Source organism: Ranitomeya variabilis, chromosome 2, assembly GCF_051348905.1.
Source record: "Ranitomeya variabilis isolate aRanVar5 chromosome 2, aRanVar5.hap1, whole genome shotgun sequence".
In the NCBI taxonomy this organism is placed as follows: domain Eukaryota; kingdom Metazoa; phylum Chordata; class Amphibia; order Anura; family Dendrobatidae; genus Ranitomeya; species Ranitomeya variabilis.
In genome coordinates, this window is record NC_135233.1 from 421,809,968 (window position 1) to 421,832,766 (window position 22,799).

Below are 22,799 nucleotides of genomic sequence, written 5' to 3' on the forward strand. Positions count from 1 at the left end.
AGCGCCGCTTCTGCGCACGCGCGGCCAAAGGAAGATGGCCGCGCCCACCGATCACCAATGAAATCACGAACAGCGCGCTTTTTTAAATCCCCTGGCAGATGATTCGGGACCTTGGGGATGCGCACACCACTACGCCACCAACGGAAAACTACGCAAAATCTGGGGGAAGACAAGACGCCCTTTTGACCAGACCAGCCTGATTGACAGGCGAAAACGGAGACTTTGCAAAGGTATTTCGGCAACTTAGGTGGGTAATAAACGCATAACAAACACACTAATGTAATGCCCACCTCTGCCCCTATTTAACGCTATTTTTATCCCATCTTCCAAAAACGTGGTGACAGGTTCCCTTTAAGCTTAATCTTTTATAAAAAAAAATTTTTTTGCACCAGCTATTTCAGTTTCATATATCTAATAACTGTTGGACACAGTAATGTTTCTGCCTTGAAATTAGGTTTATTGTACTAACAGAAAATGTGCAATCTGCATTCAAACAAAATTTGACAGGTGCATAAGTATGGGCACCCTTATCATTTTCTTGTTTTAAATATTCCTACCTACTTTTTACTGACTTACTAAAGCACTTTTTTTGGTTTTGTAACCTCATTGAGCTTTGAACTTCATAGCCAGGTGTATGCAATCATGAGAAAAGCTACTTAAAGTGGCCACTTGCAAGTTGTTCTCCTGTTTGAATCTCCTCTGAAGAGTGGCTTCATGGGCTCCTCAAAACAACTGTCAAATGATCTGAAAACAAAGATTATTCAACATAGTTGTTCAGGGGAAGGATACAAAAAGCTGTCTAAGAGATTTAACCTGTCAATTTCCACTGTGAGGAACATAGTAAGGAAATTGAAGAACACAGGTACAGTTCTTGTTAAGGCCAGAAGTGGCAGGCCAAGAAAAACATCAGAAAGGCAGAGAAGAAGAATGGTGAGATCAGTCAAGGACAATCCTCAGACCACCTCCAGAGAGCTGCAGCATCAACTTGCTGCAGATGGTGTCACTGTGCATCGGTCAACTATACAACGCACTTTGCACAAGGAGAAGTTGTATGGGAGAGTGATGCGAAAGAAGCCGCTTCTGCAAGCACGCCACAAACAGAGTCGGCTGAGGTATGCAAAAGCACATTTGGAGAAGCCAATTTCTTTTTGGAAGAAGGTCCTGTGGACTGATGAAACCAAGACTGAGTTGTTTGGTCATACAAAAAGGCGTTATGCATGGCGGCAAAAAAACACAGCATTCCAAGAAAAACACTTGGAACCGCCACCAAATTTTACTGTGGGTAGCATCATGCTTTGGGGCTGTGTGGCCAATGCCGGCACCGGGAATCTTGTTAAAGTTGCGGGACGCATGGATTCCTCTCAGTATCAACAGATTCTTGACAATAATGTTCATGAATCAGTGACAAAGTTGAATTTACGCAGGGGATGGATCTTTCAGCAAGACAATGATCCAAAACACCGCTCCAAATCTACTCAGGCATTCACGCAGAGGAACATTTACACTGTTCTGGAATGGCCATCCCAGTCCCCAGACCTGAATATCATTGAACATCTGTGGGATCATTTGAAGAGGGCTGTCTATGCTCGGCGACGATCAAACTTAACTGAACTGGAATTGTTTTGTAAAGAGGAATGGTCAAAAATACCTTCATCCAGGAACTCACTAAAAGCTACAGGAAGCGACTAGAGGCTGTTATTTTTGCAAAAGGAGGATCTACTAAATATTAATGTCACTTTTCTGAAACATTATTGTGTCCAACAGTTATTAGAAATATGAAACTGAAATAGCTGTTGCAAAAAAAAACAATTTTTATAAAACATTAAGCTTAAGATTAATAGGGGTGCCCAAACTTTTTCATATAACTGTATATATTTGTTTAATTTGTGGTTATTTTATTTAAAACTTAAAAAGAAAATATTAATGAAAAAAAAAAAAAAAAGTTCATGTATATAGTCTGTTTGCCATTGTTTATTTTATTTGTTATTATTTTGTTTGGTGACCGGACCTGAAAATCAAAGTAGTTATTGTTCTGTATATACTGTATAATATGTGTGAGAGGAGAGAATGAGCGGCTGGGCCAGTGTTCAGTATATTGATTATTTTCTGGCTAATATTTTTGTTATGTTTTCTGCTATTATTGTTGTTATGTTTTTCATTTTTATAATAAAAGATCTACAGGAGGTAACTCAGGATCAGTAATGTAATGTAAGTACACAGTGACTGCACCAGCAGAATAGTGAGTGCAGCTCTGGGGTATAATACAGGAGTTAACTACGGATCAATAATGTAATGTATGTACACAGTGACCGCACCAGCAGAATAGTGAGTGCAGCTCTGGATTATAATACAGGAGGTAACTCAGGATCAGTAATGTAATGTATGCACACAGTGACTGCACCAGCAGAATAGTGAGTGCAGCTCTGGGGTATAATACAGGAGGTAACTCAGGATCAGTAATGTATGTACACAGTGACTGCACCAGCAGAATAGTGAGTGCAGCTCTGGGGTATAATACAGGATGTAACTCAGGATCAGTAATGTAATGTATGTACACAGTGACTGCACCAGCAGAACAGGGAGTGCAGCTCTGGAGTATAATACAGGATTTAACTCAGGATCAGTGATGGAATGTATGTACACAGTGATTGCACCAGCAGAATAGTGAGTGCAGCTCTGGGGTATAATACAGGAGGTAACTCAGGATCAGTAATATTATGTATGTACACAGTGACTGCACCAGCAGAATAGTGAGTGCAGCTCTGGAGTATAATACAGGAGGTAACTCAGGATCAGTAATGTAATGTATGCACACAGTGACTGCACCAGCAGACTAGTGAGTGCAGCTCTGGAGTATAATACAGGATGTAACTCAGGATCAGTAATGTATGTACACAGTGACTGCACCAGCAGAATAGTGAGTGCAGGTCTGAGGAATAATACAGGATGTAACTCAGGATCAGTAATGTAATGTATGTACACAGGGACTGCACCAGCAGAATAATGGGGTATAATACAGGATGTAATTTTTGTGATTATATAGTTACAGTACTACATCATCATGTTACGTGTACGGTACAGTTTATGTTGGGGTCCTTGCAGTACAATAGGATCTGTAGGACTGTGATTTCTGACCACAGATGTATCTTATGAATAAACTTCCTCTATGATCCTTAGGGGGGAGAGTCAATAACTGCTGATACCTCTGCACAGGGGACATTAAAAGCTGATTACAGGAGAGTGAGATTGTAATCAGCGAGACAGAGGAGGCTAATCTAGTCCGCGGGGAGCACAAACACGAGGACCGTCCAGAGGTCACGGGTCTTCTTTCTTCTGCTTTATATAAGTACAGTCTGGAGCGCAGCCACGGATTATTCCTCATACAGCTCCGCGACTGCTCAGCAGACAATGTGTTTCCAATATCGGCCTCCTCTGAGCTTTCCGGTAACTTATGAGTAATGAACTTAAACTCACTCCATGTTTGGCTCGGGATGCGGACCGACGCCACTGGCTAGAGCTGTCCCCAGCCTGTCAGTTCTCGGCGTCTACACTGATCAAACCCCAGGGAAGGTGACCGTACAATTCCAGCTAGAGACAGGGCAACAACCAAAAAACTGCCCCAGTCTCACTAATAATAGATTTAGATAAGAGGCTGCTGTGGATGGAAACTTTTAAGTAAAGATCTTAAACACTCTATTAATCCCCAGCTGGGGACAACCAACATGGCCACCATTACAGCTCCACACGAGCGTCGCTCAATTTTCTGGCTTCATGACTTGAACGGTTTCTCCTTTCTGTGTAACTTGATTTACACTGCCTGAAGACACTGGGATGGGATATGGTCTCCCTACAGGAAGTGGAGTCTCTACAGGAAGTGAGGGGCCGCGTCTCTACAGGAAGTGAGGGGCAAGGTCTCTACAGGAAATGGGGGCCGGGTCTCTACAGGAAGTGAGGGGTCGGGTCTCTACAGGAAGTGAGGGGTCGGGTCTCTACAGGAAGTGAGGGGCCGGGTCTCTACAGGAAGTGAGGGGCCGCCTCTCTACAGGAAGTGAGGGGCCGCCTCTCTACAGGAAGTGAGGGGTCGGGTCTCTACAGGAAGTGAGGGGCCGCGTCTCTACAGGAAGTGAGGGGCAAGGTCTCTACAGGAAGTGGGGGCCGGGTCTCTACAGGAAGTGAGGGGTCGGGTCTCTACAGGAAGTGAGGGGTCGGGTCTCTACAGGAAGTGAGGGGCCGGGTCTCTACAGGAAGTGAGGGGCCGGGTCTCTACAGGAAGTGAGGGGCCGCCTCTCTACAGGAAGTGAGGGGTCGGGTCTCTACAGGAAGTGAGGGGCCGCGTCTCTACAGGAAGTGAGGGGCCGCGTCTCTACAGGAAGTGAGGGGCAGGGTCTCTACAGGAAGTGAGTGGCCGCCTCTCTACAGGAAGTGAGGGGCAGGGTCTCTACAGGAAATGGGGGGCCGGGTCTCTACAGGAAGTGAGGGGCCGGGTCTCTACAGGAAGTGAGGGGCCGCGTCTCTACAGGAAGTGAGGGGCAGGGTCTCTACAGGAAGTGAGTGGCCGCCTCTCTACAGGAAGTGAGGGGCAGGGTCTCTACAGGAAGTGAGGGGCAGGGTCTCTACAGGAAGTGAGGGGCCGCCTCTCTACAGGAAGTGAGGGGCCGCCTCTCTACAGGAAGTGAGGGGCCGCCTCTCTACAGGAAGTGAGGGGCCGCCTCTCTACAGGAAGTGAGGGGCCGCCTCTCTACAGGAAGTGAGGGGCCGCCTCTCTACAGGAAGTGAGGGGCCGCCTCTCTACAGGAAATGGGGGGTTGGGTCTCTACAGGAAGTGAGGGGCCGGGTCTCTACAGGAAGTGAGGGGCCGGGTCTCTACAGGAAATGGGGGGCCGGGTCTCTACAGGAAATGGGGGGCCGGGTCTCTACAGGAAATGGGGGGCCGGGTCTCTACAGGAAGTGAGGGGATGGGTCTCTACAGGAAGTGAGGGGTCGGGTCTCTACAGGAAGTGAGGGGCCGCGTCTCTACAGGAAGTGAGGGGCCGTGTCTCTGCAGGAAGTGAGGGGCCGCCTCTCTACAGGAAGTTAGGGGCCGGGTCTCTACAGGAAATGGGGGGCCGGGTCTCTACAGGAAATGGGGGGCCGGGTCTCTACAGGAAGTGAGGGGATGGGTCTCTACAGGAAGTGAGGGGTCGGGTCTCTACAGGAAGTGAGGGGCCGCGTCTCTACAGGAAGTGAGGGGCCGCGTCTCTACAGGAAGTGGGGGTGAGTCTCCCTCTTTCCAGGAAGTGGGGGCGGGTCTCTATAGGAAGTGAGGGTTGCAAATCTACAGGAAGTGAGGGGCTGGGTCTCTACAGGAAGTGGGGGTGAGTCTCCCTCTCTCCAGGAAGTGGGGGCGGGTTTCTATATTAAGTGAGGGCCGCGTCTCTACAGGAAGTGAGGGCCGCATCTCTACAGGAAGTGAGGGCCGCATCTCTACAGGAAGTGGGGGTGGGTCTCCCTCTCTCTCCAGGAAGTGGGGGCGGGTGGGTCTCTCTACAGGAAGTGAGGGGCCGCGTCTCTACAGGAAGTGGGGGTGAGTCTCCCTCTCTCCAGGAAGTGGGGGCGGGTTTCTATATTAAGTGAGGGCCGCGTCTCTACAGGAAGTGGGGGTGGGTCTCCCTCTCTCTCCAGGAAGTGGGGGCGGGTGGGTCTCTCTACAGGAAGTGAAAAGAGGGTCTCTCTACAGGAAGTGGGGCGGGTCTTTATAGGAAGTGAGGCGGGTCTCTACAGGAAGTGGGAGCGGGTATCTCTCTACCGGAAGTGGGGCGGGTGGGTCTCTCTACAGGAAGTGAGGGGACGGTCTCTCTACAGGAAGTGGGGGCGGGTGGTTCTCTCTACAGGAAGGGAGGGCCTCTCTACAGGAAGTGGGGGCGGGTCTCTATAGGAAGTGGGAGCGGTTCTCTCACTCTACAGGAAGTGGGAGCGGGTCTCTCACTCTACAGGAAGTGATGGCGGGTGGGTCTCTCTACAGGAAGTGGGGGCGGGTGGGTCTCTCTCTCTACAGGAAGTGGGGCGGGTGGGTCTCTCTACAGGAAGGGAGGGTCTCTCTACAGGAAGTGGGGGCCGGTCTCTATAGGAAGTGGGAGCGGTCTCTCTCTCTCTACAGGAAGTGAGGGCAGATGTTTGTTTCTCTGCCTATAAAGTAAGATATAGGAAGTTCCAGAACCTCTAGTGCTGCCAGTAAGCTGATAAAGAGGCCAAAAGCAGTTTTTCTTAGTTGTAGCGGATGAGGGCAGCAAGACCTTGACTCTCTATAGGTACTGTAAGAATGGACAGGAACGCTTTAAGACCAGCTAAATTGGTTGTCCCCAAAAGACATGTAGACTGTCTTCTAGGGACTGATTTTTATTGGTGATGATGTTTTGTGTTTGGACACGTTCCTCACAGATTGTATACAAGATACAGATTCACATTCTTACCCACAATATCCTCGTAGGCGTTCTCCTCTAAAGTGCTCTTAGAACCAGAACGGCGCTTCTTGTCTGTACCATTCTCTACTGGTGAGGGGGAATCCGGGGAAGGGACACTGTGGGCGTCCTCAAACTCCAGAGACTTCCTACACAGAAGAAAGCGGAGGGTTAAACAATAGTTAGAGAGCTATGAAGGGACAATCTGTACATAATTATATATTTACAGCTGGTATAACCTGAGCATCTCCTGTATATAATTATACAGTTGTGGCCAAAAGTATTGACACCTCTGCAATTCTGTCAGATAATACTCAGTTTCTTCCTGAAAATGATTGCAAACACAAATTCTTTGGTATTATTATCTTCATTTAATTTGTCTTAAATGAAAAAACACAAAAATAATTGTCCTAAAGCCAAATTGGATATAATTCCACACCAAACATAAAACAGGGGGTGGACAAAAGTATTGGCACTGTTCGAAAAATCATGTGATGCTTCTCTAATTTGTGTAATTAACAGCACCTGTAACTTACCTGTGGCACCTAACAGGTGTTGGCAATAACTAAATCACACTTGCAGCCAGTTGACGTGGATTAAAGTTGACTCAACCTCTGTCCTGTGTCCTTGTGTGTACCACATTGAGCATGGAGAAAAGAAAGAAGACCAAAGAACTATCTGAGGACTTGAGAAAACAAATTGTGAGGAAGCATGAGCAATCTCAAGGCTACAAGTCCATCTCCAAAGACCTGAATGTTCCTGTGTCTACCGTGTGCAGTGTCATCAAGAAGTTTAAAGCCCATGGCACTGTGGCTAACCTTCATCGATGTGGACGGAAAAGAAAAATTGACATGAGATTTCAACTCAAGATTGTGCGGATGTTGGATAAAGAACCTCGACTAACATCCAAACAAGTTCAAGCTGCCTTGCAGTCCGAGGGTACAACAGTGTCAACCCGTACTATCCGTCGGCATCTGAATGAAAAGGGACTGTATGGTAGGAGACCCAGGAAGACCCCACTTCTTACCCCGAGACATAAAAAAGCCAGGCTAGAATTTGCCAAAACTTACCTGAAAAAGCCTAAAACTTTTGGAAGAATGTTCTCTGGTCAGATGAGCCCAAAGTAGAGCTTTTTGGGCAAAGGCATCAACATAGAGTTTACAGGAGAAAAAAAGAGGCATTCAAAGAAAAGAACACGGTCCCTACAGTCAAACATAGCGGAGGTTCCCTGATGTTTTGGGGTTGCTTTGCTGCCTCTGGCACTGGACTGCTTGATCGTGTGCATGGCATTATCAAGTCTGAAGACTACCAACAAATTTTGCAGCATAATGTAGGGCCCAGTGTGAGAAAGCTGGGTCTCCCTCAGAGGTCATGGGTCTTCCAGCAGGACAATGACCCAAAACACACTTCAAAAAGCACTAGAAAATGGTTTGAGAGAAAGCACTGGAGACTTCTAAGGTGGCCAGCAATGAGTCTAGACCTGAATCCCATAAAACACCTGTGGAGAGATCTAAAAATGGCAGTTTGGAGAAGGCACCCTTCAAATATCAGGAACCTGGAGCAGTTTGCCAAAGAAGAATGGTCTAAAATTCCTGCAGAGCATTGTAAGAAACTCATTGATGGTTACCGGAAGCGGTTGGTCGCAGTTATTTTGGCTAAAGGTTGTGCAACCAAGTATTAGGCTGAGGGTGCCAATACTTTTGTCTGGTCCATTTTTGGAGTTTTGTGTGAAATGATCAATGTTTTGCTTTTTGCTTCATTCTCTTTTGTGTTTTTTCATTTAAGACAAATTAAATGAAGATAATAATACCAAAGAATTTGTGTTTGCAATCATTTTCAGGAAGAAACTGAGTATTATCTGACAGAACTGCAGGGGTGTCAATACTTTTGGCCACAACTGTATGTACAACCGGTATAACCTGGGCATCTCCTGTGTACAATTATATATGTACAGCTGGTATAACCTGGGCATCTCCTGTATATAATTATATATGTACAGCCGGTATAACCTGGGCATCTCCTGTATATATATACCTCTGCAATCTGCGGTGGTCCTTCTTGGGCTTCCTGGTGACAGGGGGCGCCGGTGTGGAAGGAAGAGGCGGTGGGGACACAGGTGATGAGGAAGGAGGTAGATTATTGGGGTTGTTCCGGTGGCTTTTATCAGCTTCATACTCGAATGTCCTTTTGGGTTTGGGGACAGGGTTGACATCAGCGGCGGGGCTCTCGGGGGCCACAGTTGGGCCTCTGCAGTCTGCAGTAGTTCCTTGTTTGTGGTCATTTACCATATTTACATTTCCAGATTTGTCGCTCGGATTTTCTAAAGTACCTGACGTTATTGAGCGTTTTCTCCCCAGGTCCACACTGAAACAACTGCTGGGCAGCTGTGGATGCCCCATGCCCGGGTTCTCCTTCAGCGCCTGCTCGATCTTCTGGATCCTGTTCAGCACCGCGGACGGCTCTTTCCTCGAGCCCCTGACAAAAGCATTAGCGGGTTCTGTTCTGCTGGAGCGCCTCTCATACCGATGGAGAGACTCTCGCTCCGACGCCGTTGTCTCCTCCTCCTCGGTCTCAGGGTAAGAGCACTCAGAAAATGTTCTGCTCATTCTCCGGTATCCTTTAAAGTCAAAGGTCTTTTCACTGCATGGCGATGCCAGCATGCTTGGGCATCCTTCGCTGGTGGAGCGGTCACCCGGGTCTCCTCTGTCCACAAAGAGGCTGAGCCGTGGAGAAGGTTCTCCTCTGCATTCCCATTCTGAGATCTTACGCCGAATGTCGAGCACCTGCGAGCGGACAGCGCTTCTGTTCTGCGGTCGGTTCCGCTGATTGGCGGCAGAGCCCAGTGACAGCGTGCTCCGGCTGATCTGACACTTACCGATCACATCACTCTCCTTGGACTCGAAGATATTTTCTTTTTGCTTGGTTCCTTTAAATACTGAAAGTCTTTTATCCAGACACGCAACGCTGACAGATTTTGACAAGTGATTGGATGTGTCGACCCCCGGAGAGATCAGGCGGGGGTCTCGCAGGTTCGATCCTCTCAGGGTCCAGTCTTTGATCACCAGCTTGTTGTTGGGGAATCTGTTGGCTCTGCAGAACTCTTCGCTGTCACTGAGAGGATACGACGGGGTCCTGACTGGAGGCAAAATGGGCGGAGGAGACACCGACTGGGACCTGGAAAACGGAGAACACATTGTCACGACATGACGTCCATTTAAGCGATGCTTCCACATTTAACCAGACTTTCTGCAATACCGAATGGCAGGGAAAATTCTACATTTGTATGGATTTATAGTTTTTAAGGAAAAGGTTTTAAATATTCTTATTAACAGAGACCTAAAAGAAGAAAAAAGTCCCGTTAGTGCATTCGCTTTTAATATCTTTGTCTCTGTTGTTGAAGGTCCAAGCCGCAGGCCTGAGGCTGCACCACTGACATGCTGGTCACATAGTGCCATGGAGATCTAGTGGATGTAAATCTCTTTAGATCCTGCCGCGAGTGCCGCTGGTGCATGCATGTAGTGACATTGATATATTTGCATGACCCCAGGACCGATAATTGGGCTGCGGCTTTCAAGTATCACCAAATACATACGGTCATTTTTACTTCTGGCACCAGCCTAAACCGAGCCATCTATTACTCAGAGATAGAAAACCTGCCCCTCCACATCCAACACCATAAAAAGCCGTAGCACAGACCTCGTAGTCGGCAGATACTTAGATCACCGTGACACACAGACACCGGCAGGGGGGCACGCACAGCACAGGGCACGTACTGATGGGGTGTATACAGAGGGGCCACGCCAGACCAGAGGTGGCCTCTCTGCCTGCTGCCTGGATAAACCCCAGACTAATATGGTAAAAACCGCAAGAAAATATCCCACAGCTGCCATAGATATCACTTTATAGAGCGGAATATTCAGAAATGACTGAACATATATATCACTTATGTACATGATCTCTGCACCTCTGACCACTGGGACGCCCACCATAAGAAAAAACCCTGGTGTCAATGAAGCTGCAGTGACCACTGCTCCATTCACTGTTTACAGCTCCATACATACAGGGGTGGTGGATGCACATGCTCACTACAACTCCATACATACAGGGGTGGTGGACGCACACGCTCACTACGGCTCCATACATACAGGGGTGGTGGTCGCACACGCTCACTACGGCTCCATACATACAGGGGTGGTGGTCGCACACGCTCACTACAACTCCATACATACAGGGGTGGTGGACGCACACGCTCACTACAACTCCATACATACAGGGGTGGTGGTCGCACACGCTCACTACGACTCCATACATACAGGGGTGGTGGACGCACACGCTCACTACGGCTCCACACATACAGGGGTGGTGGTCGCACACGCTCACTACGGCTCCATACATACAGGGGTGGTGGTCGCACACGCTCACTACGACTCCATACATACAGGGGTGGTGGACGCACACGCTCACTACGGCTCCATACATACAGGGGTGGTGGTCGCACACGCTCACTACGGCTCCATACATACAGGGGTGGTGGTCGTACACGCTCACTACGGCTCCATACATACAGGGGTGGTGAACGCACACGCTCACTACGACTCCATACATACAGGGGTGGTGGTCGCACACGCTCACTACGGCTCCATACATACAGGGGTGGTGGTCGCACACGCTCACTACAACTCCATACATACAGGGGTGGTGGACGCACACGCTCACTACGGCTCCATACATACAGGGGTGGTGGTCGCACACGCTCACTACGGCTCCATACATACAGGGGTGGTGGTCGCACACGCTCACTACAACTCCATACATACAGGGGTGGTGGACGCACATGCTCACTACGGCTCCATACATACAGGGGTGGTGGTCGCACACGCTCACTACGGCTCCATACATACAGGGGTGGTGGTCGTACACGCTCACTACGGCTCCATACATACAGGGGTGGTGGTCACACACGCTCACTACGGCTCCATACATACAGGGGTGGTGGTCGCACACGCTCACTACGGCTCCATACATACAGGGGTGGTGGTCGCACACGCTCACTACAACTCCATACATACAGGGGTGGTGGACGCACACGCTCACTACGGCTCCATACATACAGGGGTGGTGGTCGCACACGCTCACTACGGCTCCATACATACAGGGGTGGTGGTCGCACACGCTCACTACAACTCCATACATACAGGGGTGGTGGACGCACACGCTCACTACGGCTCCATACATACAGGGGTGGTGGTCGCACACGCTCACTACGGCTCCATACATACAGGGGTGGTGGTCGCACACGCTCACTACAACTCCATACATACAGGGGTGGTGGACGCACATGCTCACTACGGCTCCATACATACAGGGGTGGTGGTCGCACACGCTCACTACGGCTCCATACATACAGGGGTGGTGGTCGTACACGCTCACTACGGCTCCATACATACAGGGGTGGTGGTCACACACGCTCACTACGGCTCCATACATACAGGGGTGGTGGTCGCACACGCTCACTACGGCTCCATACATACAGGGGTGGTGGTCGCACACGCTCACTACAACTCCATACATACAGGGGTGGTGGACGCACACGCTCACTATGGCTCCATACATACAGGGGTGGTGGTCGCACACACTCACTACGGCTCCATACATACAGGGGTGGTGGTCGCACACGCTCACTACAACTCCATACATACAGGGGTGGTGGACGCACATGCTCACTACGGCTCCATACATACAGGGGTGGTGGTCGCACACGCTCACTACGGCTCCATACATACAGGGGTGGTGGTCGCACACGCTCACTACAACTCCATACATACAGGGGTGGTGGACGCACACGCTCACTACGGCTCCATACATACAGGGGTGGTGGTCGCACACGCTCACTACGACTCCATACATACAGGGGTGGTGGACGCACACGCTCACTACGGCTCCATACATACAGGGGTGGTGGTCGCACACGCTCACTACGGCTCCATACATACAGGGGTGGTGGTCGCACACGCTCACTACGGCTCCATACATACAGGGGTGGTGAACGCACACGCTCACTACGACTCCATACATACAGGGGTAGTGGTCGCAAACGCTCACTACGACTCCATACATACAGGGGTGGTGGACTCACACGCTCATTACGGCTCCATATATACTGGGGTGGTGGACTCACACGCTCACTACGACTCCATACATACAGGGGTAGTGGTCGCAAACGCTCACTACGATTCCATACATACAGGGGTGGAGGTCGCACACGCTCACTACGACGCCATACATACAGGGGTGGTGGTCGCACACACTCACTACGGCTCCATACGTACAGGGGTGGTGGTCGCACACGCTCACTACGGCTCCATACGTACAGGGGTGGTGGTCGCACACGCTCACTACGGCTCCATACGTACAGGGGTGGTTGTCGCAAACGCTCACTACGACTCCATACATACAGGGGTGGTGGACTCACACGTTCACTACGACTCCATACATACAGGGGTAGTGGTCGCACACGCTCACTACGGCTCCATATATACTGGGGTGGTGGTCGCACACGCTCACTACGCCTCCATACATAGAGGGGTGGTGGTCGCACACGCTCACTACGGCTCCATACATACAGGGGTGGTGGTCGCACACGCTCACTACGGCTCCATACGTACAGGGGTGGTTGTCGCACACGCTCACTACGGCTCCATACATACAGGGGTAATGGTCGCACACGCTCACTACGGCTCCATACGTACAGGGGTGGTGGTCGCACACGCTCACTACGACTCAATACATACAGGGGTGGTGGTTGCACACGCTCACTACGGCTCCATACGTACAGGGGTGGTGGTTGCACACGCTTACTATGGCTCCATACGTACAGGGGTGGTTGTGGCACACGCTCACTACGGCTCCATACATACAGGGGTAGTGGTCGCTCACGCTCACTACGGCTCCATACATACAGGGGTGGTGGTCGCACACGCTCACTACGACTCCATACATATAGGGGTAGTGGTCGCACACGCTCACTATGGCTCCATGGCTCCATACATACAGGGGTGGTGGTCGCACACGCTCACTACTGCTCCATACATACAGGGGTGGTGGTCGCACCCGCTCACTACTGTTCCATACATACAGGGGTGGTGGTCGCACACGCTCACTACTGTTCCATACATACAGCGGTGGTGGTCTCACATGCTCACTACGGCTCCATACATACAGGGGTGATGGTCGCACACGCTCACCAAGGCTCCATACATACAGGGGTGGTCGCACGCGCTCACTCCGGCTCCATACATACAGGGGTGGTGGTCGCACACGCTCACTACTGCTCCATACATAGATGGTGGTCGCACATGCTCCATTCACACAGGATATTCTGAGCCTCCCGTACTCTGGATTAGTGGTGGGTCTGAGTAGTCAAAGCCCCAGAGCTCATACATTTATCATCTGTCCTGTGGATATATACTTGATCCATGGAGCTGCAGAGCTGTCTGCCTCCTGACTTTTCCCTGAAATGAATGCTGACGTCAGGACTCAGCACAGTAATCTCCATTCTGCAAACACAAATGATCGGATTCTGCAGCTCTGCACACAAATGTCAGGTCGCTTGTGCTATTCCCCTCGGTCAGCCTACATGGCACTGTTGGTATTGAGTGAACGCCAAGAAGAGATGGCGATGACAGGAGAACACTGCAAATGTGAGGCCAAAGCGGCAGCAAAGTAAAGGCTGACACTATGGCAGCCGAGGGGTTACTATATGCAGATCCAAGAAGAATATAGTTATCACTGCTGAGAGTTTGTTACAATTGTATTCAATGCATCAAACAGTCTGATACAGTTTACCTGCACTGATACATTGTAGAAGATCACATGCAACTGTGCAGTTCACTGCACACGTCCACAGGCCACGCACAGAGTGGCAGAGAATTAGGTTATGTTCACATGCAGAATTATTTTTTTATGCAAATTAATAGCTGTGTTTTACCGAACAGTTCAGAATCTCATGCGCACACTTGTGCTTATTTTCCTGAAGGAACACTGCGGTGGTTTTCCTTTCAGTGTTTATGCAGCAATATTTCACTCAAAAATGAAGTACCGTAAGGAGAAAGTGCAAAAACTGCAGCTATCAGGTTTGTGAAATGTGACCGCAGACCCGTGGTATACACTGTGTGTCGTGGCAGTGTCGCCTAGCCCTGGGGGGACAAAACAGGGCAGAATCTGGTGACATAACTGACACAGGATATCTCCAAGCAAAAGGCCGAGCACAGTGCCCACTAAGATGGCTGCAATTACAGCCACAAATGAGTTGCCGCTCAGCTATTCCAGACATACGAAGGTTAAATATGCCTAGTTGAGCAGTGGTGAATTCCAGGAGTGCTGACTAATGGCAGCAGTGTACACAGGCAGTCATGTGCTTACTAATGGCAGCCGTGTACACAGGCAGCCATGTACACAGGCAGCCATGTGCGGACTAATGGCAGCCGTGTACACAGGCAGCCGAGTGCTGACTAATGGCAGCCGTGTACACAGGCAGCCGAGTGCTGACTAATGGCAGCCGTGTACACAGGCAGCCGAGTGCTGACTAATGGCAGCCGTGTACACAGGCAGCCGAGTGCTGACTAATGGCAGCCGTGTACACAGGCAGCCGAGTGCTGACTAATGGCAGCCGTGTACACAGGCAGCCGAGTGCTGACTAATGGCAGCCGTGTACACAGGCAGCCGAGTGCTGACTAATGGCAGCCGTGTACACAGGCAGCCGAGTGCTGACTAATGGCAGCCGTGTACACAGGCAGCCGAGTGCTGACTAATGGCAGCCGTGTACACAGGCAGCCGAGTGCTGACTAATGGCAGCCGTGTACACAGGCAGCCGAGTGCTGACTAATGGCAGCCGTGTACACAGGCAGCCGAGTGCTGACTAATGGCAGCCGTGTACACAGGCAGCCGAGTGCTGACTAATGGCAGCCGTGTACACAGGCAGCCGAGTGCTGACCAAAGGCAGCCGTGTACGCAGTCATCCATGTTTCCCACAGGCTGATTCTATTTTCCATGTGGGGGGATGCAGCAGATGTTTCCTGTGAAGCCTGACGCCGGCCGCACCTGTACACCTGTGTGTGACTGCGGTGAGCCGCCTGCCTCCTCCGAGCACTGACCTTATGGACGGCTGCCGTCACCTTCACGATATGTCAGCCCTGGGAACAGCGAAGTGATCTGTATGTCCTGGAAGTGTAACCAAAACCCAGCAATATCACCTGGTGCCTCCCCAGCAGCTGTACACAGCACTCATAGGTGCGCCCTCACCTGAAATCTCCAAGTACCCAGCATGCCAAAGGGCGGGCCACCACCATGGTGAGATTAACTCCTGCCGCTGCCAAGGAGAGGGAAGTGCATGATACAACAGGTGGGTGACGTGACCTCACCGGACATTATATTATAATAGAAGATGTGACAACTGATAGGAGACTCAGAGAAAAGACGATCAAGTAAATGCATCCTAAAAAACAAGAGGATGTACCTACAAAAGCACACAGGCAGCAACAGATAGCAGAAAACAGAGACAATTTGTAGTAGAATACGAGCGCCCCGGCCTGTACATCCCGAACAACCCTGCCTGTATATCCCGAGCCAAGCACGAGCACCCCTGCCTGTACATCTCAAGCCAAGTACGAGCGCCCCTGCCTATACATCCCAAGCGCCCCTGCCTGTACATCCCGAGCACGAGCGCCCCTGCCTGTACATCCCGAGCACGAGCACCCCTGCCTGTACATCCCAAGCATGAGCTCCTCTGCCTGTACATCCCAAGCATGAGCTCCTCTGCCTGAACATCCCAAGCGTGAGCGCCCCTGCCTGTACATACGGAGCACGAGCTCCTCTGTCTGTATTTTCCAAGCACGAACGCCCCGGCCTGTACATCCCAAGCCAAGTACAAGCACCCCTGCCTGTAAATCCCAAGCGCCCCTGCCTGTGCATCCCGAGCACGAGCGCCCCTGCCTGTACATCTCAAGCACGAGCTCCCCTGCCTGTACATCCCAAGCATGAGCGCCCCTGCCTGTACATTCCGAGCACGAGCGCCCCTGCCTGTACATCCCAAGCCAAGCACGAGTGCTCCAGCCTGTACATCCCGAGCACGAGAGCCCCTGCCGGTACATCCCAAGCATGAGCACCCCTGCCTGTACATCCCAAGCATGAGCACCCCTGCCTGTACATCCCAAACACAAGCGCCCCGTCTGTACATCCCGAGCACAAGCACCCCTGCCTGTACATCCCAAGCACGAACACCCCTGCCTGTACATCTCAAGCACGAGCTCCCCTGCCTGTACATCCCAAGCATGAGCGCCCCTGCCTGTACATCCCGAGCACGAGCGCCCCTGCCTGTACATCCCGAGCACAAGCACCCCTGCCTGTACATCCCAAGCACGAACACCCCTGCCTGTACATCTCAAGCACGAGCTCCCCTGCCTGTACATCCCAAGCATGAGCGCCCCTGCCTGTACATCCCGAGCACGAGCGCCCCTGCCTGTACATCCTGAGCACGAGCGCCCCTGCCTGTACATCCCAAGCCAAGCACGAGTGCTCCTGCCTGTACATCCCGAGCATGAGAGCCCCTGCCTGTACATCCCAAGCATGAGCACCCCTGCCTGTACATCCCGAGCACGAGAGCCCCTGCCTGTACATCCCAAGCATGAGCACCCCTGCCTGTACATCCCGAGCACGAGAGCCCCTGCCTGAACATCCCAAGCATGAGCGCCCTGCCTGCACATTCCGAGCATGAGAGCCCCTGCCTGTACATCCCAAGCATGAGCGCTCCTGCCTGTACATCCCAAGCATGAGCGCCCCTGCCTGTACATCCCAAGCACGAGCACCCTTGCCTGTACATCACGAGCCAAGCACGAGCGCCCCTGCCTGTACATCCCGAGCCAAGCACGAGCGCCCCTGCCTGTACATCCCGAGCCAAGCATGAGCGCCCCTGCCTGAACATCCCAAGCATGAGCGCCCCTGCCTGCACATCCCGAGCACGAGAGCCCCTGCCTGTACATCCCAAGCATGAGCGCCCCTGCCTGCACATCCCGAGCACGAGCCCCTGCCTGAACATCCCAAGCATGAGCGCCCCTGCCTGCACATCCCGAGCACGAGAGCCCCTGCCTGTACATCCCAAGCACGAGCGCCCCTGCCTGTACATCCCAAGCACGAGCGCCCCTGCCTGTACATCACGAGCCAAGCACGAGCGCCCCTGCTTGTACATTCCGAGCCAAGCATGAGCGCCCCTGCCTGAACATCCCAAGCATGAGCGCCCCTGCCTGCACATCCCGAGCACGAGAGCCCCTGCCTGTACATCCCAAGCATGAGCGCCCCTGCCTGCACATCCCGAGCACGAGAGCCCCTGCCTGAACATCCAAAGCATGAGCGCCCCTGCCTGTACATCCCGAGCACGAGAGCCCCTGCCTGTACATCCCAAGCATGAGCACCCCTGCCTGCACATCCCGAGCACGAGAGCCCCTGCCTGAACATCCCAAGCATGAGCGCCCCTGCCTGCACATCCCGAGCACGAGAGCCCCTGCCTGTACATCCCAAGCATGAGCGCCCCTGCCTGCACATCCCGAGCACGAGAGCCCCTGCCTGTACATCCCAAGCATGAGCGCCCCTGCCTGTACATCCCAAGCATGAGCGCCCCTGCCTGTACATCCCAAGCATGAGCGCCCCTGCCTGTACATCACGAGCCAAGCACGAGCGCCCCTGCCTGTACATCACGAGCCAAGCACGAGCGCCCCTGCCTGTACATCCCGAGCCAAGCACGAGCGCCCCTGCCTGTACATCCCGAGCCAAGCATGAGCGCCCCTGCCTGTACATCCCGAGCCAAGCACGAGCGCCCTGCCGGTACATCCCGAGCCAAGCACGAGCGCCCCTGCCTGTACATCCCGAGCACAAGTGCCCCTGCCTGTACATCCCGAGCACGAGAGCCCCTGACTGTACATCCCAAGCATGAGCACCCCTGCCTGTACATCCCAAGCATGAGCGCCCCTGCCTGCACATCCCAGGCACGAGAGCCCCTGCCTGTACATCACAAGCACTTTGGGGTGGGAGGAAAATGAGGGACTTTCCACAGGAAAGAAAACAGATAAAAGTATATAAAGTTTTGTAGTTTTATGACGCTAAAAGAGCAACTTCTGATTACAGGAGAAATCATATAAATGCCTTACATAATGCTGAGTAAGTAGCAAAGAGGATCTCAGGGGAGAAGAGCATCAATCTTCTACTGCATGAATATAACCTCATAGGCCACATGACAAAGGTGCAAACTTCTCACAAAGTAAACTCTCTAACCCTAAACCTGAGCTCCATTTTATAAACCATGCCCAGCTTACAATAGACTCCGCCCTTGTACAGATAAGCCCCACCCCTCTGAATAATAATGGCGGGCACTTTAAGAACACTTTTATATTGCATCTTGTGTGTGAATTCCTGTAGCAGACGAAGAGGAAAGTAATTATAGAGCGGGATGTGATAATCATCAGCCAGTGCTGATGCGCGGTCCCAGAGTAATGACATGATAATTTGTCAGGCTCAGGAAAGGCTTCATGTAATGCAGTAACACCATAAAAATGATGAATGGGATTAACGTGTTTCACAACCTGACGTTCCCTGCGGCAATGAGCCGCGCACATTTACACAAGGTGAATCGCAAAAATCGCAGGTTCTCATATGAAAGAAGAAAGAGGAAATCGAGACGACGGCTTCAATTACTGCATCTATTAGCACTATGTGACCACAGGGAGAGGAGCGGCACACCGGGCGTAAGAGGGATGATAACATATGGAATAAGCTGCCAGAAATTACACAAGAGCTGTTGAAGACTCAGTCTATAGCAGTTATAATTCCTGTAATCCGGAATTTTACGGCCCAGATCCAGATAATCCAGGATGTGACATCACTGCAGCATCAGCACCCACCACAGTTCTGTATTTATCAGTGTCTGGTCACTGGGAATATACAGTTAACAACATCTGAGAGTTTCCGAAAAATCAGACGTTTACTATACACGACCCTGCACACGTCCTGCCCCCATCTGTAGCCGCCATATACTCCTGGAAACTCACCGTACTGCATCACATCATGAGGTCTTCACCTGGATATATGTATACAGCAGGACGCCTGCCCCAGGATGGAGGCCACCAAGCACTGGGCACCAGGGCCATGTCCACCACTAATCCTTCTATACATCCATGCACATCATGGCCGTGTCATCAGGAATTTTGGAGCATTGTAGCAATATGTACTAGCACATATTATTTATGTGTATGAGGTGGTATTATTTATTAGAACTGTATGATGGTACTATGTATGAGGAGGTGGCATTATGTACTACCACATATGTGCATGAGATGGTAGCTTTACTAGTACATTATAGTGCCATTGTTTATGTGTATGACCTGGTAGCTTTATTAGTACAGTATAGTGCCATTATGTGTATGACATGGTAGCTATATTAGTACAGTATAGTGTCATTTATATGTATGACGTGGTAGCTTCATTGGTACAGTATAGTGCCATTATGTGTATGACATGGTAGCTTTATTAGTACAGTATAGTGCCATTATGTGTATGACATGGTAGCTTTATTAGTACAGTATAGTGCCATTATTTGTGTACGACATGGTAGCTTTATTACTACAGTATAGTGCCATTATGTGTACGACATGTAGCTTTATTTGTACAGTATAGTGCCATTATGTGTATGACATGGTAGCTTTATTAGTTCAGTATAGTGTCATTATGTGTATGACCTGGTTGCTTTATTAGTACAGTATAGTGCCATTATGTGTATGACATGGTAGCTTTATTAGTACGGTATAGTGTAATTTATACGTATGACATGGTAGCTTTATTAGTTCAGTATAATGCCATTATTTATGTGTATGACATGGTAGCCTTATTAGTTCAGTATAGTGTCATTATGTGTATGACATTGTAGCTTTATTCAGTACAGTATAGTGTCATTATGTGTATGACATGGTAGCTTTATTAGTACAGTATAGTGTCATTATGTGTATGACATGGTAGCTTTATTAGTACAGTATAGTGCCAATATTTGTGTACGACGTGGTAGCTTTATTAGTACAGTATAGTGTCATTATGTGTATGACCTGGTAGTTTTATTAGTACAGTATAGTGCCATTATGTGTATGACATGGTAGCTTTATTAGTACAGTATAGTGCCATTATGTGTATGACATGGTAGCTTTATTAGTACAGTATAGTGCCATTATTTGTGTACGACGTGGTAGCTTTATTACTACAGTATAGTGCCATTATGTGTACGACATGGTAGCTTTATTAGTACAGTATAGTGCCATTATGTGTATGACATGGTAGCTTTATTAGTTCAGTATAGTGTCATTATGTGTATGACCTGGTTGCTTTATTAGTATAGTATAGTGCCATTATGTGTATGACATGGTAGCTTTATTAGTACGGTATAGTGCCATTATGTGTATGACCTGGTAGCTTTATTAGTACAGTATAGTGCCATTATTTGTGTACGACGTGGTAGCTTTATTAATACAGTATAGTATCATTATGTGTATGACCTGGTAGTTTTATTAGTACAGTATAGTGCCATTATGTGTATGACATGGTAGCTTTATTAGTACAGTATAGTGCCATTATTTGTGTATGACATGGTAGCTTTATTAGTACAGTATAGTGCCATTATGTGTATGACATGGTAGCTTTATTAGTTCAGTATAGTGCAATTATGTGTATGACCTGGTAGCTTTATTAGTACAGTATAGTGCCATTATGTGTATGACATGGTAGCTTTATTAGTACAGTATAATGCCATTACGTGTATGACATGGTAGCTTTATTAGTACAGTATAGTGCCATTATTTGTGTATGACATGGTAGCTTTATTAGTACAGTATAGTGCCATTATGTGTATGACCTGGTAGCTTTATTAGTACAGTATAGTGCCATTATTTATGTGTATGACCTGGTAGTTTTATTAGTACAGTATAGTGCCATTACTTATATGTACGACATGGTAGCTTTATTAGTACAGTATAGTGCCATTATTTATGTATAGGACATGGTAGATTTATTAGTACAGTATAGTGCCATTATTTGTGTATGACATGGTAGCTTTATTAGAACAGTATAGTGTCATTACTTGGGTATGACATGGTAGCTTTATTAGTACAGTATAGTGGCATTATTTTTGCGATTGAGGTGGTGATATTAGTATTGTATGGTGGTAATAGTTAGATGTATGACATGGCGGCTTTATTTATTAGTACAGTGTGATGGCATTATTTGTGTTTAGTAGGTGTACACATTATTTATTAGAACTGCATGGCTGTATTATTTATATTTATGAGGAGGTGGCCTTACTTATGTGTATGAGCCGGTGATATTTATTCGTATTGCATGGCGGTACCATCTAGATGTATGATGATGTGGTATTTATTAGTACAGTATGGTGGAATTGTTTATTATATGTTGGCATTAATTATTAGGACTGTACAGTGGTATTATTTGCACAAGATGGTGGCTCCATAAACGATCGCATGATATTTATTATTCCGACATGCTGGTGTTATTTATTAATAATGTATGGTGGTGTTAGACATGAGTACAGCAAGTATTGAGGGCTGCTCGAATTCTAAGCATGGCCCTGCTCAGGGGTGGGGTACATGGCCGCTGGTTTGCAGGGGTCTATCAGAGGCCGTGTTTCCTCGCATTCAATAATGAGCCAGCGAACATCATTGTTCTACCATACAGTTGTTTCTACAAATGCACTCTTCCTGCACTCCAAACACCGAATCGAAACCTCCAAGAGCCGTCATTCCAGGCAGAGAAACATCTGACAGCCGATCACAGGTGAGAACATCACGGGGACAGTGATTTGTGGCACAGTCTGCAACGCTTATCTAATCCAATCATGTGTGATACGTTTTGCTGAGTATCTAAGCCTGTCATGTGTAATACCTTTTGCTGAGCTGCTGTATCTAATCCTATTATGTGTGTTGCTGTCTGACAGTAGGATGTGCAGCGTTTCTGTGCTGGATGGATTCCCCCTCTTCTATCTGGAGTATAGAAAAAGAAAACAAAAAGCAGCACCAAAAGAAAACAAAGGGTGCAAAAAATCCTTCCAGGTATATACCAAGAAAGGTCCACATCCTGGACTGAAACGTTGCACATGGGCCAATAAACCACTTTTATTTTTTCTATTGGAGTGCTGCCTTCATTTTTCTGGACAATTCTATCTGGAGTAGTCATGCTGCCTCCTCGGTTTGTCATAAATCTTTACATCACTGCTTAGATCTAGACATAAATAATGTGATCACATCCACCGTCTAGGCTGTG

The 22,799-nt window shown here is 49.3% G+C and overlaps 1 protein-coding gene across 9 annotated transcripts in view; it reads right to left on the reverse strand.

Moving 5' to 3' along the window:
• The window catches only part of DENND2B (DENN domain containing 2B), a 325,270-nt gene that overhangs the window by 111,262 nt on the left and 191,209 nt on the right, over positions 1-22,799 (reverse strand). For all 9 annotated transcript variants that reach the window (XM_077286630.1, XM_077286626.1, XM_077286625.1 and 6 more), the window contains 2 exons: positions 8,472-9,611; positions 6,450-6,586 (listed from right to left, as the gene is read on the reverse strand). In XM_077286630.1, coding sequence (XP_077142745.1) covers positions 6,450-6,586; positions 8,472-9,611 — 1,277 coding nt within the window. The remainder of the gene's footprint in view (positions 1-6,449; positions 6,587-8,471; positions 9,612-22,799) is intronic.